We start from the raw sequence: 15,986 nt of genomic DNA, 5'->3' as shown, positions 1-15,986 counted from the left end.
ACGGCGAACCTGTGGCTCTCCTGCCACTATGGGCTGTTTGTCATGGAAAGCTCCAGAAGGTTTGTCATCGCTGGTCTAGAGTTCTAGTTTGGCAAAGTGAAAAAGTGAAAAAGTGAAAAAGTGTTCTAGAGATGGGTGGCCATGGTGGGCGCTCGGCAGAGTGAAGGTGTTCATGACACTGAACTGTAAACTTAAAAATGATTAAAATGAAGTTGGGCACAGTGGTGCTAATTTGTAATCCCAACTCTTTGGGAGGCTGAGGCAGGAAGATCATAAGTCCCTCCTGGGCAATTTAGCGAGACCCTGTTTCAAAGGAAAACAGAAAAGAGGCTGGGTTAGCTCAGTGGTAGAGTGTCCCTAGGTTCGATTCCCAATATTGAAAAGAAGATTAAAATTTTAAATTTTACGTTATATTTATTCTACCACAATGAAAACAGAACAGAAAAGCAAGCCTGGGGACTAAATCCAAACAAGAAAAGTTGTGAGGATTTAGCTGTAACAGAAGGATTTACCCACGAGCTCTGGAATCACTTCTCTGGAGAATTTAAGAAAAAAAAAAAAGATTCTCTTCTGGGGGTAAAGGCTTAAATGGACCCTTTTGTGGTGGCGCACGCCTGTAATCCCAGCACAGGGGAGGCTGAAGCAGGAGAATCACTGTGAGTTTGAGGGTAGCTGAGACCCTGTCTCAAAAAAGTCAAGGTACAGGCTGCTGCTTGCCTCAAGGTTTAGTCTACACTGGGTAATACCACCAGCATGGCTTTCAGTGTGTGTGTGTGTGTGTGTGTGTGTGTGTAATTCATACTGATATAGGGGAATGAAATTCCCAACCCGGTAGGTGTCCAAAATGCAGAGTTTGTGTTCTCTAAAATTGAGGAATGAATTCTAGGAACAACAGGAGGTTAAGAGTAGGAAGAATTTATTGAGGAAAAGACAGCTTCTGTCTGAGAGGGACAGAAGGTGGCTGGAAAATGAGTTGCCTGCCAACCCAGCCTCTCAAGGGTGTGTATTGAGCAAAGCCTCGAGCTGAGGCGGGCTTAAGGTGGGATGGAACTGATACAGGGAAAAGAAACTGGCAGCCTGAAAGATATCTGGGATGAGTTCGTGTCCTCTAAAATTGAAGAATGAATTTTAGGAACAACAGAGGTTAACAGCAGAATATATTTCCTGAGGGGAAGAAAGCTTCCGTCTGAGAGAGACAGAGGGCACCCAAGTGGGTTGCCCAGGAAGCTGCCTTTCCTAGTTTTATAGAGCAAAATCTCGAGGTGAGCCAGGGCCAAGGTGGGAAACATGGGAACTTGAGAGGTGGGCATGAGGTGGGACAAAACTGTGATCAACCAATAAAATTACGAGTATAATTGCTCAGGCTAAAATTGACTCAGGTAAATCAGGATCAAATGGGGAAGCAAGTCACATAGCAGGTGGGCATGAATACAGGCCAGGGGCCTTTCCTGTAGGGGGTTGGGTTAGTGACTCTTCCTGGCGTTTTCAGGGTGATGGATACCTATTTAGAATATCAGTCCCTGATGTCCATCCCCAGGGAGCTATGTGGGTTCGTCTGTTTCATCTTTTGCCCACAGCAGAAGTGCGTGTCTCTCCCACAGTGCCAAGGTGTCTTGTCTTCCATACTCGCTCCTTCGAGGGCCTGGCCCTATCTGACTGTCTGTAATATTTCTGTCTACAACAGAACTATAATCAATGGATAAGATTACAAGTATAGTCGCTTGGGTAATATTGATCCAGTGGCAGATTATAGGGTGGGTGTGAGGTGGGACAAAACTGCGGTCAGCCAGTATTTATACAACAGGTGTAGGCGCCAGGGTAATACTGATTAAATGGGGATCAAGTGGAGCAACAAGGAATGTAGCAAGGGACGGACAAGGGCTGTCCTGGAAGAGGTGGGTTAAGAAGGTTTGGGCTCCACCCCAAGGTAATCGATGCCTGCTTAGACTATCAATCACTGCTCTTCATCCCAGGGGAAGTATATAGGGGAGTAGTTCTTTAGTCCTCTGCATTGGCCTGTGGAGGGCCCAGCCCTGTCTGACAATATTCCTGCCTAACTTAGCAATCTCTAATAATGTCAGCCATGGTTTTACCACCTGCCCTTTCTTGTGTCCTCACTCCGCAGCTGGCATTTTCCAGGCCATGTGCCTGCTGATCTGTGCTGAGATGTACCAGGTGTCGAGGCTGCAGCACATCTGCGAGCTGTTCATCATTACGCAGCTGCAGAGCATGCCCAGCAGGGAGCTGGCCTCCATGAACCTTGACATCGTAGACCTGCTCAAGAAGGCCAAGGTAATCGGCCCGATGGGTCTGACTCTTGTGATGTAAAAACAATGATAAAAATTTGTACTGTGCCTTTGATAATTTGTTTTTGAAGCGAGAGGCAGGTGATTGCAAGTTTGAGCCCAGCCTGGGCAATAAAGCAGCTTACGGAGACCCTGTCTTAGAATTACTTCTGGTCTTGCGGTTAGCTAGAGTATTAATTCAGTTTAAAAAAGAATATTCTTTTTTAGAACTTTAAAAATCTTGCACTGCTTATTTCAGTAACACATGCAGGAAATCTTCTCAGTTGAAAAATTAAAGCAGTGAATCTGAAAAGAGGCATAGTCTGAAATGGTGTGGGTCAGGTTTTGTAACAAGGTCTCAGGCTCTGGGCCTAGGTAGATAAGCTACAGGCAACATAGTCCAGCTGTGTTTGTGACTAGAGCCACCTGGTGGCCAAAGGGTGAAGCATAGTAAAAGGGCGTTCCTGCCTGCATCACAACGCCTTGTGTCTGTTGGAAGGATTTTGCTATTTCTCCAGGGAGCATTCAGCTATAAAAGATTTGTGAGATCTGTTCCAACCTGTGGCTACAACAGATGGCTGGAGATGTAGCTCAGTGCAAAAGCCCTGGGTTCATTTTCCAGTAGTAGAAAAAGTAAAATAAAAGCTATGCTGTTTTCAGGCTGAAGTTTGGTTAAAGGAAGCTCCATGAGTTTCCCTGGCTACTGTTAAAACCTTAGTGGTTTTGCTCAGTCTCCCTCTATGCTGATAGAGTTGGAAGGTTTGTCCAGCAGTGACCTTTAGCAGTCATTTGAGCATCACGGAAGCATTATAAGAAACAATTTTAGGGCTGGGGACATATCCCAGCGGCACGGTACCTGCCTGGCAAACACAAGGTCCTGAGTTCAATTTCTGGTTCAAAAAAAAAGGAACAGAATTTATGCTGAATTTTCCCAAAGGATCACATCACAGCATTCCTTAAAGGAATATGGCATGTAGTCTGTATATGCTGGTGGACATGGCTAAGTTAAACTGATTCACTGCTTCATGCATTTTGTGAATGTGTTTTGAAGTTCCAGGTGTTTGTAGGAGATATTACTGTATTTCATTGATTCTTGCAAAATGTCTTTCATTGGTACATTTTACCCAACTACGAGTACAGTTTTGAAAAGTTAGAGATTGAGGAACCCTTGAATATGTCCTTCTGGTTCTTCTGGGTCTCTTCTAAGATGAGAACTAATTTTAGAACTAATATCTAGAATATTTAAAGAATTCAAAACAGTTACACCACCTAAGCCAAAGACCCAATCAAGAAATGGGCAAGTAAAAAGAAAACAGATAATTTTTCTGGGAAAGAAGTGCAAATGGCCAACAAACATATGAAAAAATGTTCAACATCCCTGGCCATTAGAGAAATGAAAATTAAAACAATGCTAAGATTCCATCGTACACCAGAAAGAATGGCTACCAACAAGAAGTCAAAAAGTAACAAATGCTGGTGTGGCTGTGGTTGAAAAGGACCCTCCTGTGCTGTTGGTGAGAGTGTCAACTAGTACAACCATTATGCAAATCAAATTCCTCAAAGAAGTAAAATTAGAAATGCCGTGTGACCCAGTTATTCACCCTCTAGGTAACTTCTCCAAAGAGCTAAAGACATTATACTATGGCAGTACATGCAGGCTAGTATAGCAGTACCATGTACAGAAACCCAATAACCACTAGGAATGTGAACATTATATGCCATAAACATGAGATAAGATCAGTGGTATCAACAAGAACAAAAATGGTGGAAGAGGGTTTAGAATGGGAGGGAGGATCAGAAAGGAAGAACCAATCTGTATTCTGTGCAACTGCCCAGTCCCCAAGACGATTTTAAACTCTGTGTACTGCAAACATATACTAATAAAAACCACTATTGCTGCTAATTTTAGGGAACAGATGGAGTTTACACAAGTTAGTATGAGTGACTATATCTGCAAAGACCTAGGATATAATAGATCTGACAAAGCACCGAGCCAGGTCTGTAAGTACTAGGATTGCTTGAAATCGGCTCAAACCTTCAGGTGTGGCCCCAGTCAGAAGCTCCTGTTAGCCCGCGGTGGTAAGACACGCCTATAGTCCCATCACTTTGGGAGGCTGAAGCAGGAAGATTGTAAGAGACTTATGGGGCAATTTAGGGAGACCCTGTCTAAACAAAAAACGTGAAAAGGAGAGGGGGCATTGGAGATGTGGCTCAATGTGAAGACCCTGGGTTCTATTCTCAGTACCACCAAAGGAAAAAAAAAAGTCTTTTCATTGCGACTCTTAACCTGGTAGCAGAAAGTTACCCGGATTGAGTCATACTACAGTACTTCGGTTATCCGCCATTCCATTCTCCACCGGAGATGCTTGAGGACTTGAGACTTGACCCCTCCAGATCGTTTTCACAGGAGCGTCTGATCCAGGGCTACAGAATGTCAGGGCTTCTTAAAGTAGTGCCTGGTGTACAGCATATCGTCTGTTCCTGTCAACTTTGACGTCCAGGATGTTCAAAAGCAGGACAACTTTGTCTTCACTCAAGTTCCCGGAGCACATGATGGGGCAAAGAACCTAAGTCTGTGACACCCCAAAGCTTGCTCCCCGTCAGCATACATATTTCTGGTCGTGGAAGTATCTGCACCTTTATTTTACTGTCTCCATAACTCTCTTGGACTTCATTTCTCTCATAAGCATCTTAAAATCATACAGATTCAATATTAATACTAAAAACAAATTTAAAAATCGAGTAACTCTCCGCTCTCTTTGTAATATATTTACATTGAGCTTGAGATAGTTAGCTGTCTTCCAAATTTGGTTTTAAAATTCTTTTTTCTTCTTCCTAGTGTTTTCATAACCTGTTTATTTTTAATGTATTCTCTTACAAGGACGTGCGGTCCGTCTCTTGCCAAGGGCTCACAGTGATGATATCTTAAATCTTCCCAGAAGTAAAGTTCTGCTTTTGGAGCATGTTTTTGGAGTTACTTACTTTTCTCTGTGATCGCCTTTCTTTTTCAGAGTCACAGCTCTTGGGCATTGTCCTGATCTGGGGTAGGTTATCTGTTCTGGGTTAATCATCTAATCCTGATGGTGACTCCTGTTAAAGTAGCTGCAGTTTTGTACTTTGTTCCTAAGAGATCACATTCCTCTTCTAAGAGACAGGGAAGAAAAGATTGTTAAAACTGAGACAGATGAACTATAGCATCCCTTCCAACTCAAAAATTCTGCCTTCATACACTGAACATAAATCTGTGAAGGTATATGTTGTAAATTTTTAAAAGATTCCATCCTTGAGCTTCTTCCTTAAGATTGGAGCTTAAAACTCTCCTCAGTTTATTGTTGTTCATTGGTTAATTAACATTTTCGAGCTTCCTGAAGAGTTATACTGAGCCAGAATGGCATCCGGCTAAGGATACACTCATGCGCAAAAGGTGGCATAGACAGACCATGGAATGTTCGCCTTGAAAAGGAAGGAATTTGCTACATGCTGCAACGTGGATGATCCTTGGGAGACATTATGCTGAGTGAAGTAAACCAAGAGAAAGAAGGAAAGTGTTTATTTAAGTGTCCTCATAGTTCCAGTGATACAAAATAAAGCAGTCATTACCAAGGCCTGGGACTAGGGGAGTTAATGTTTAAAGGGTACAAAGTCTCAGTTTGAGGTCATAGGACAATTCTGGAAATGGACAGTGGTTCTGGTTACACACTTATATGAATTTACTGTGCCACTAAACTGTACACCCACAGATAATTAAAATGTCTTATATTATGCCTATCGCCCACAGTAATAATAGTAATAAAAAAGAACTCTACTCATATACTGAGTTGCCTACCAGCAGGTTACTGTTACCAAACTGGGGGCTGATGACTCAGCGACACTGAGGGGCATCAAGGCCATGATGTCAGTGGCCAAGTGGCTCTTAGTTTCCCTCGCCTAGAAGCTGTTGGAACTCAGAAGAAGACTCATGCAGGAAGTCCAGCTCAGTGTGACAGGAAGTCCAGCCCAGTGTGACAGGAAGTCCAGCCCAGTGTGACAGGAAGTCCATTAAAGCAGCTCTTCAGATATAACTTCCTCATAGAACTATTGACACACCACCACCCACACCCTTAGGCAATGATGTGTCCTCAAAATATTTTTTCACTTGCTTCTGCGGTGCACTTGTTTATTAGAACTTGCTCACCACGATCTTCCTCTGCTACAAGTGTAGTCGGTGAAGAAGTCCATGACCTTAGGTTAAAAGTTTACACGCAGTCCTCAAGCACCTCCAGCGTTTGTTACCCACAGGGCAGGCATAGCTTGTTACTGTTGATTCAGCTTCTTCATTAATATATGTATTAGTATTTATTGGTAATGTTCCCATTTCCTCCCTGTAGCTCTGACAGTTGGAAGGGTGCATCATACACAGACACATAGATACCAGTGCTCTGTGATTTCTGCTAGACCATTGTCTCCCACCGGCCATCGTACCGATGGTCGCGATGTACAATACCGGTTCCCTTTTCATTTCTCTTGCAGTTTCACCACTCTGATTGCCTTTCCACCTGGCTACTTCATTTCATTGCCACCAACTACCTCATCTTCAGTCAAAAGCCTGAATTTCAAGATCTTTCAGGTAGGGAGAACAAAAAACAACTCTATGTTCTTTGTTCTTAGGTTGGAAATTATAGTTTGTAAACCATAGTTTTAACACGGTAATGTTCGGTGTAATACATATCTTTTAAATTATGCAGTGAGGTGACTGAGGACACTTTAATTGATAGTCACCAGTGTTACATAAGCAACTTGACCTGTGTCACACAAGAGGTCTTCTAATAATTATTTTATAGCTCCTATTCAATTTTAAATGCATTTGTAAAAAATAGATAAAAAGTGACTGAAAGTGTCCTCAGGTGGCATTTGGTTTTAATGAATGAGATCTTGGTTGTCACTAAGTCAGAAGCATAATTTAAACAACAGTACTTCAATTTTTATTGTTTATTATTATGACATAGTTTTATTGTACTAGATCTGTATTTATTGTTTCTATTATGGGAATCCCATATATTACTTTGGAGAAATAATGTTTTATTAATTCTGAAACTTGCTGTTCAGAAGTATATATATTATATTTAGAAGGTAAATTATAAAGATGAAAACCAACCAAAGGGTGAGATTCCCAGTACCGCATACGCAGAAGCAAAATGAAAATAGAATAGCCGTCATAGTGGACAATCAGACTAATCAGACAACAAGGTGTAGTGGTTTGCTCTTATTATTACCTACTGTAGACTCAAGGAAATTTGAAGGGCAACCTAGTCAGCACTTTCAAACCCTAGACAAAGAAATCTCCAAGGAGCTATGTGAAGGTCTTAGAGCTCTACATAAAATTTTACTAAGTAAAAACATTTTGCTGATAAAAGATGTGAAAATCTGTTCCTTCAGCCACTCATACCATTGTGGAAACAAGGAAACGCACAGTCGATTTTTAGTGGTGTATTCGCCAGTCAGCAAATATTGTGTGCCTGTGGGAAGCCCCTTAACAGCGATGTTTTCATTTTACACCCATTTTCACAATGCTCTTTGGGTCACCTTCACTTATAAGGAAGAGTAAGGTTATTTTCTGCTTACTTTGTAGAGCTGTATGACATGCGTGGAGTAGTGTTACAGCCTGGGGATGGGGAGATGCTCTATACATTTTTTTGTTTACCAACTTGAATTACATTTCATTGCTTACGCAGTTGCCTGTGAAGTAGGGGGTGACCAGGTGGGACGGTGGGAAGCTGGGCTGCCCAGAGCCAGGAGCTGGCAGAGCAAGGGGCAGAGGCTGCAGCAGCAATTGCCTCTGTTCCGCTCTGGTAATTAAGGCATCCTTAGAGCAGTTTGCATGCTGCCTTCGTGCCTGGCAGCTGGCTCTGCTATGTGGACTTCAAGGGAGGAAAAAGCTCCTGCATAACGGAGAATTGAACTCTCTAGATCGGTGGTTACAAACGGGCAGTCTGTGGGCTTGATGTAGCCCGTCGAGGGGTTCTATTTGGACTGTATTTTTAAATTTTCATTTTTAAAGTATTATGCAGTGTGATCAAAAAATATGGTAAATTTAAAAAAAAATTATTACAGTAAAAGACACGAGTTGCTATTACTTCCTCTCAGAATACTTTCCCTTGCTTTGAACACACTTACCCCGTTGCTCTTGCCACTTTCTAAGCAGATGTGGAAATCCTCTCTCATTAGTGTCCTTAGGGCGCTGCTGTGGCTGCCTAGATGTCCTGAATGAATTCAGAACATTTCCCCTTCATGGTCGTTTTGACTTCGGGTAAGAGCGAGAAGTCACATGGTGCCTGATCTGCTGAATAAGGTGGATGAGGACACACTGTTGTGTTTTTTTTCTTTTAACTTTTTTTTTTTTTTTTTGGTACTGGGAATCGAACTCAGGACCTTGCACTTGCCAGGCAGGTGCTTATGCTGCTGAGCTATATCCCCAGCAACACTGTCGTGTTTTTATGAGTCTGCCTTTCCCTTGGATAGTGGCAGTATTTACTGTATTTTTTTTGTATTTTTTAAATAAAACAAAATTTTATGACCAAATAATAAGAGATTAACAATAGGTAATATATTAGATCAGACCTTGTAAGGACATTCACGAAAGAGGACTTCCAGAACTGCTTCAGAAAGTGGCAAAATGATGGGAAAAGTGTGTTTGAAGCAAGAGGAAGTATTTCAGGGGGATTAATGGCAATGTGTCCTTTACTGTAATAATTTTATTAAAAAATTAAATATTCACTATACAGTTTGGTTCCTTCTTGTATTGCTGTTTTAGAACTCAGATTTCTTCTTCTTTTTATTTTTATTTTTTTTGTGTGTCTTTTTGAGACAGGGTCTTGATACGCAGCTCAGGCTGGCCTTGAGCTCACTTTGTAGCCCAGGCTGGTCTCGAACTCACAACGGTCCTCCTGCCTCAGCCTCCCAAGTGCTGGGATTGCAGGAGTGTGCCACCAAACCTGGCTTAGAACTCTAGATTTCTGGCTTCTTTTGAAAAGTTGGAAGACCTGAATATTCGCACCATCTTTCCGGGCAGCACTAGCCATATACCATAGGAGCTGGGCAGTGGCCATCCCTGGAAGGCATGTGTCCTCTTCAGGGTGTCACAGGCATCTCCCCTTTCCAGTGCCTTACACCTGGCCTACTTCACAGGGTCACTTCAAGTTCTGAAGGGTTTTTGTCAGAATTTCTTCACAGCTTCCTCGTAGAATTGGCCATTCTCAGTGTCAGAAGTTATCAGATTATCATTGGAATTCTACGCATTGTTTTGACTGGGAATTTTTTTGATTTTAGAAGTATTTAGAAATTGGACTGGAAAAGAGCTCACATCAATGTGGGCATGGATACCTCAGACTCCAGCTAAATAGCTCATCACACAGATATTTAGATACTGGATTCTGATGGAACCAGCAACACACAGGAACACGTTCCCCTTGGTGTCTATGGACTGATTTTCCTCACAGTTTAATTTGGCTCAGTAGTGTCCTGTGTATTATATGGTGTGGAGATTTTGTTTTGTTTCTATTTTTGCTGGCTGCCAGAGCTCATCTGCGATAACTTACTGGAGGGATCATCTCATGTCACCTTTGCTTCCTAATGAAACTTGGAGGACACATTTCCCTGAGTGGTGCCGTTCTTTCCATCCAGGCCCCGCAGCCTGGGTAAGGCCTCGTTCATCCAGATTTCAGTGGATGAGGTTGAAGCAGATGGAGAAGTGCAAACTGACTTAGCAGGAGCAAACCTCAGTGCACACACAATGGGGGAGCAAACTGATTCCCCCAGCGGGATCCCAGAAGTCTTAGATGTTTGAGGTGCTAGGCGTTTCTGAAGCCAGGATGGGGCTTGAGGAGGGAAGCAGTGGAATTAGTTGAATATTGATTGAGAAGCTTTTACTGCCTCCTCCACACACACACACACACACACACACAAGCAAGTGCTTCCTCATCTTTGCAGGAGATGGGAGTTTGTTTCTGGAGAAATTCAAGGATGTAGCACTTACGGGGCCGTGCAGTTTGTGTGTAGCTGAGATTAGGGGTGAGGAGCCGGACTGAAGCATGGTACTGCATGTAAGCGTGTGCATTGCACGCCAAGGCTCCAGCCTCCTTCCCTACCCAGGTTCGAGAATTCTGGCAGCTTGGCAGTTGCCAGCCTGGCTCCCGTACCCTGGGGATGAGGGGGAAGTATCCTTCTCTGGTCTCAGGGAGAAGGCACATGGTAATCGTGTGGGCAGGTGTATCTGCTCAGTCACACCAGGCATATCCCAGCCGTGCCCCAAAGGTTTCCGGACAGCTTCCAGTGTCTTGCTCTTAACTATGAAGAGACCACTGGGACTCAGCAGATACAGTGTTTGAAGCAATTGCTGACGCAACAACATAGGTACCAAAAAGGAAACAATAAATGCAAACAGGAGAAAAAATGAACTCTGAGGAGCAAAGATGCAGGAGAGCCAGTTTTTTTTTTAATTGGAGGCTCATTGTAGAAGAAGTAGTATGTAGCAGAAGTTCATACAGACAAACAACAGGAGGGAATTTATCAAAGAATCACTGTAAGGAAGTTAGCCCAATGCTGGAGAACCCAAGTCAACACTGAAAGGATTTGCTAAATGTTCAGCTTAATGAACAAGGCACTCTGGTACATGTCTGAACACTAACTGTAAACAGAAAAATCTTAAGTTTCCAGGATTTAAACACATGTGCGTATACACACACACACACACACACACACACACACACACACCACCTTCCCCGGACTATGAATCTGAGTGGCAGTGGAATTCTTCACCTTGGAAACTAGAAGGTGGTAGGGTACTGTCTTCAACATTTTGAGAGGAGTTTTCAATTTGGAATTCTATACCAAACCAAATTGTAAGTCATGAGTGAGAATTAACTAAAGACATTTCATCACAAACAGCATCTCAAACATACTTTTCAGACCTCCTTTGCAGGAAGCTAACAAAAGTTGTGCTTCCCCCAAATTAAGGAATAAAGTGAAGGAATCCGAGTTCAGGCATGGAAGGTCTGGGGAAAGGCCTGAGCAAGCCTGGAAAGCCAGAGGGTGCGGGGCTTGGAGAGCGGGTGAACCTCTGGGGCCAGCAGTCACTTTGGGGATGGGTAGATTCCTGACCATGCTGGGTGGCAAACAGCCTGGAGAACCTCACAGAATTTGGAAGGTGAGTTAGCTGCAAAAAAATTAAACAACAACAAAAAATGAGTCTGTTATCTCCAGGAAAGTTAAAGTTTTATTGAAAAAGAAAGGAAAATAAGCCAGGTATGGTGCACGCCTGTAATCCCAGCACTTGGGAGGCTGAGGGAGGAGGATCATTGTGAGTTTGAGACCAGCCTGGATTACAAAGTGAGCTCAAGGCCAGGCTGAATGGTACAGAGAGACCCTGACTCAAAAAGACAAAAAAAAAGAAAAAAAAGAAAATACTAAACTACTGTTTGATGAAGCATTGGGCAAGATGTGTATAATCGTAAACCACCTAATAGCATACACGCTGAAGACTGGTTTAACCAAAATTTTGTTAGATCATTCTGGAAAGCTTCCAGGAAGGGTAGGGGAAGTACAACAGAGTTTGGATTTCATCAATCACATAGAAAATCAACAGTTAATATCTTAACGTGATCTAAAATAAAATACGTTCTATTAACGTTTTTCTTCACATTTCAGTGGAAGAGCGCAGTTTCGTGGAAAGGCATAGATGGCCATCAAATCTGTACTTGAAGCAGCTGGCAGAGTACAGGAAGTATATTCACTCCCGGAAGTGCCGTTGCGTAGTGATGTGACCTGGAGCTTTTATATCCGTCCGTGTTTTCACTGTTACAAAGAACGGGATGCTGCTGGATTCCAGTGAAATTCTTATGACTGAATGCCAGTACGGATGTTTAAAAAAATCAGCCTAATGTGTTTATCAGTTCTCTTCAAAAAACCTACAACTGTATTCTTAAAAGGGAACAAAATATAACACAGACTAAAACTAAGGCTTTACGCTAGAATATAAAGCTGTTGTACAGAGGTGTTTTCCCTTTAAGATGTACTCTTGCTTTGGTGACCCTTCCCTGTTAGGAGTGCTTAAATTTTTTTAAAAAATCAATTAGGATTGATACAGAAATTCATCATGTCTGATTAGCTGCTGTATTAAAATAAGGGGCAGTGAAGGACCCCATGTAACTGCTTCTGCAGTGAGAAATTTAGGGGAGGAGACTAACCAGTCCAACGTGAAATTTCCGAAGTGAACATTGGAGATTTGGAGAGGGTTGTGCTCGTTGGTTCCACACTAGTGTCAGTGTTTGAATCAGCACTATGAACAAAACTCCCTCCTCCGGACTCTGCAGCTGCATCACCTCTTCTGTCCGGGTTCTGCCTGTGCAGGAGACCCAGCCGGCGCCGGCTTTTCCTGTCACACTGGGAAGGGCTTCCCACTTGCTTCAGTGTTTGGCAATGGCTGTCCTAAAGTTCTTCATGATGTTTGAAGAAGGGCCCCTGTTTTCCCTTTGCAGTGATCCCCTAAAATTATGTGTATTTCCTGGCAGGAAAAATACCATGTTCTCCTGCTCACATCATTCTCCCATCCAAGTACTAACCAGGCCCAACCCTGCTTAGCTTCTGAGATCAGGTGAGATCTGGCGCGTTCAGGGTGGTGTGGCCGTAGACTCACACATCATTTTCTCTGAAAGCTGAAGCACACTGGCGTTGAGGGGATCCAGGACAGCTTGTCGGAGGGCAGAGGACAATGGCGGTTCCTGCTCTGGGGGGGTCGGTCCCAGGCCGGCCTCCGCTGCCACCTCCCTTGGTGCACAAGCATCGCCTCTGTTGGATTAGCTTTAAAACTCAGTCCTGGCTCTGCGGCTGATGAACAAATACTTAATTGATGATTCTGTAAGGCCAGGATATTGGTAAGAGTGACTGACTAGCTTGATTTTAATACACATTTATGAAGATGCACACAGGGAAAGATGCTTTCTGAAGAATTTGCTGTGAAGGCTCAGTAACTTCAGTGTATTTGCTAAGATTAGGGTGTCGGTGGTGTGAATTGTTTGAATTTTTTCCAAGGACTGCAAGGCTATTTGATGTGGAGTGGCTTAAGTCTTACTCTTTAAGGTTACCCAGTAAGTTAAAGAAAGGATATAAATCAAAGACTTGTTACATGTAGAGAAGATGGTACTGGGGTAGAGGACAGAATTAGTTTCTCTTGTAGGGCACGAATACAGAAATGATTATATCAGAAGCTCATAAGCCCGAAGGTAGAGAACAGATTACTTAGTATTTATTGTTCAGACTATTGTTGTCTGTAATTTAATATTGAAATATGTTTTTCTTTTAAATTCGTGATTTTAGAATGCACATATTTTTTCCAACTTTTTAAATGTTTGATTAAACACTCTTATACTGTAGTATTAGGATTCCATGCAGTTAGTATACGTGTACCATACTGTCAGAAGAAAGTAAAGACTTCCTTATATGTATTCCAGGAAACCTGCTTTCAGTTGGGCTGTGTCAATGAAGATTACTGGGATGCATTTTGTATTTTTTGTGTTTTAATCACCTAAGTAATCAACTATTAGCAAATCCCACTTGCCTAGGAGTAGCATTGTAAAGAGTAGATAATATAGCAAATTTCTAGAAAATCCTTCACATTTATGAACTTTTAAAATGCAGTGGTAGCCTTTCTTACTTCATAAGCACATTCTCATCCCCATATTAACTATAGCATGTAAAATTATAAAATGGAAGAATACAAGTTGCAAAACAATTTAAAATATTTTCTGGAAAATACTATTTAATATTTAAACAGATAGTAGCTAGTTCTTTTTGGTTGTTGGCCTGAGTGGGAATTGAGTTGGAAAGTGGTGCTCCTGGGTGTTGATACGTAGTATTTATTTTGAAAATTCTTCACCACCTGTGTGACTCAGCCCAGCCCAATACCACAATTCTCCAGAGCTAATGAAAATATAATCAAATTAGCGTTAGAACTTATTGAGTGTAGACTCTTCAATACCTTTTCATTCACCCAATTTAACAAGAAACTTTAAAGACTTATAAACTATCTTAGGGAAATGAGTGCTGGTTTCAAGAATTTTTCAATTGAACAATTATTTCTAGATGGGTGTATGCTTTTTGCTGATCTCTGCTTGAATATATTTCCCAATCATTTTAATTAGAGAGGATACTGTATGTCCGAACTAAGGCCTTTTCTTTCTGGGCCACGTTTTCATGCTGTTTAACCCTTTGTGTACTTCTGGCTACTCTGTTCCTGTTACAGGAGCCTGGATTTGTAATAGCGAACTTCCGGGACTGTATCGCAAGTTCAGCCGGTCCACACCAGCATGGTGGCAGCACATTGGGTAGCAGCAAAAGACAGTGGAATTGGATCCATTTTATTTCCACGGTAGCTAAACTTTCCAACTAGAATTTTACAAACTGCACTACACTACGATAGCTAATTGGACACAAATGTCCTCAGAGTATTTTATTTTATTTAAAGCATCTGTTTAATTCAATCTTTAATGATTTTGCAAAGAAGGGCATGTGAGTATTTTAATAGAGCCTGACCTGAATTTATATGTTTTTAGCTTTAGTATTTAACATTTTGTAACAAATAAACTTTTTTAAAAACAAGCTTAATGAAGTATCTTGTAGTTATTTTCCCTTGGTGTTAAAATGCTAAAATGATTGTGAGAATACTACCAGGTGTTTCTCAGGCATAATTATGTCTCATAATTTCCATAAAGATTTGGAGTGTTGCTGATATTGTAGATGACTCATGGTGTAATGAGATTTGTAAAATTTAGCATTACTTTTAACAACTGGCTAAAGAATAAAAGAATTTCCTTTAGCATGCTGATGGCTTTATTTAGAAGGATGTTTTGGTAATTGTTTTTACCATAGGAGTAAGTCCTCTGTACACATGAATGCTGGTGGGGCCCAAGAATTTGTGAAGTGTGGCAGCTGCTGTGTGTAACCGGAGCAAAGGTTCGAAACTTCTCAGGCCTAAGAGCCCGGAGCAGGAGGAGAGAGAGGACGGCTGCCGTCCTGAGAGGGAGTATTGTACACCGTGTGACAGTGATCCCCCAAACACTCTCACATTCTCAGGGATGTCTGCTACATCCATCGCGGCTCCACTGTTGCTGTGGAGTTACGTTGAGAACACAAATCTGATCTTCCTTGAAGACCCTCATTTCTATCTATGATATAGAAGAGCTTCCACCATCCTCATGGCCAGCGAGGCCTTTCATAAGCCAGCCGTGTCTTCCACTTGTATCACAAGCAGAAAAGACGCCATCTTGACTACTGTCATTCTGGGAGTCTGTGTATTTGTACACCTCAAAGTCTTCCTATGGCTTGGGTTAGATTGCAAAAACCTGTATGTTCTGTAAAACCCAACTTAAATGTCACTTCTGTTTTCCTTTCTGTGACTCTCCCACGGAGAATTAATGGCCTCTGCATGTCTTTTCCTTAGCTCTTCATGCCTCTGGTATGGTACTTACAGCATTCCTGGGTACTCTATATTGGTGATCTTGGCTCTTACTCAAGAGCAGGGATTGCAGAAAACCAGGCAGCTAGGAATGCCTAACTGGAGGGGGCAAACGGAGATTAAAGACAAGACACAGATAATTTTGAAAGAGGGGCCACGGAGCTCTTGCCTCTAGTGGACAAAGAGCCCTTAGCGTCTGGCTCACCTTGCTTTTA

At 42.2% G+C, this 15,986-nt stretch overlaps 1 protein-coding gene across 1 annotated transcript in view; it reads left to right on the top strand.

Moving 5' to 3' along the window:
* Rhobtb3 (Rho-related BTB domain containing 3) overlaps positions 1–15,135 on the top strand; it is a gene marked incomplete at its 5' end in the record, with an annotated part of 66,985 nt that extends 51,850 nt beyond the window's left edge. Inside the window, 3 exon segments of the mRNA XM_013512974.1 lie at positions 2,126–2,292; positions 6,795–6,891; positions 11,967–15,135. Coding sequence (XP_013368428.1) covers positions 2,126–2,292; positions 6,795–6,891; positions 11,967–12,082 — 380 coding nt within the window.
* Between the last annotated feature and the right edge of the window lie 851 nt (positions 15,136–15,986).

This window comes from Chinchilla lanigera, unplaced genomic scaffold, assembly GCF_000276665.1.
Source record: "Chinchilla lanigera isolate Chin_1 unplaced genomic scaffold, ChiLan1.0 scaffold00017, whole genome shotgun sequence".
In the NCBI taxonomy this organism is placed as follows: domain Eukaryota; kingdom Metazoa; phylum Chordata; class Mammalia; order Rodentia; family Chinchillidae; genus Chinchilla; species Chinchilla lanigera.
This window is presented reverse-complemented; position numbering and strand designations above follow the sequence as displayed.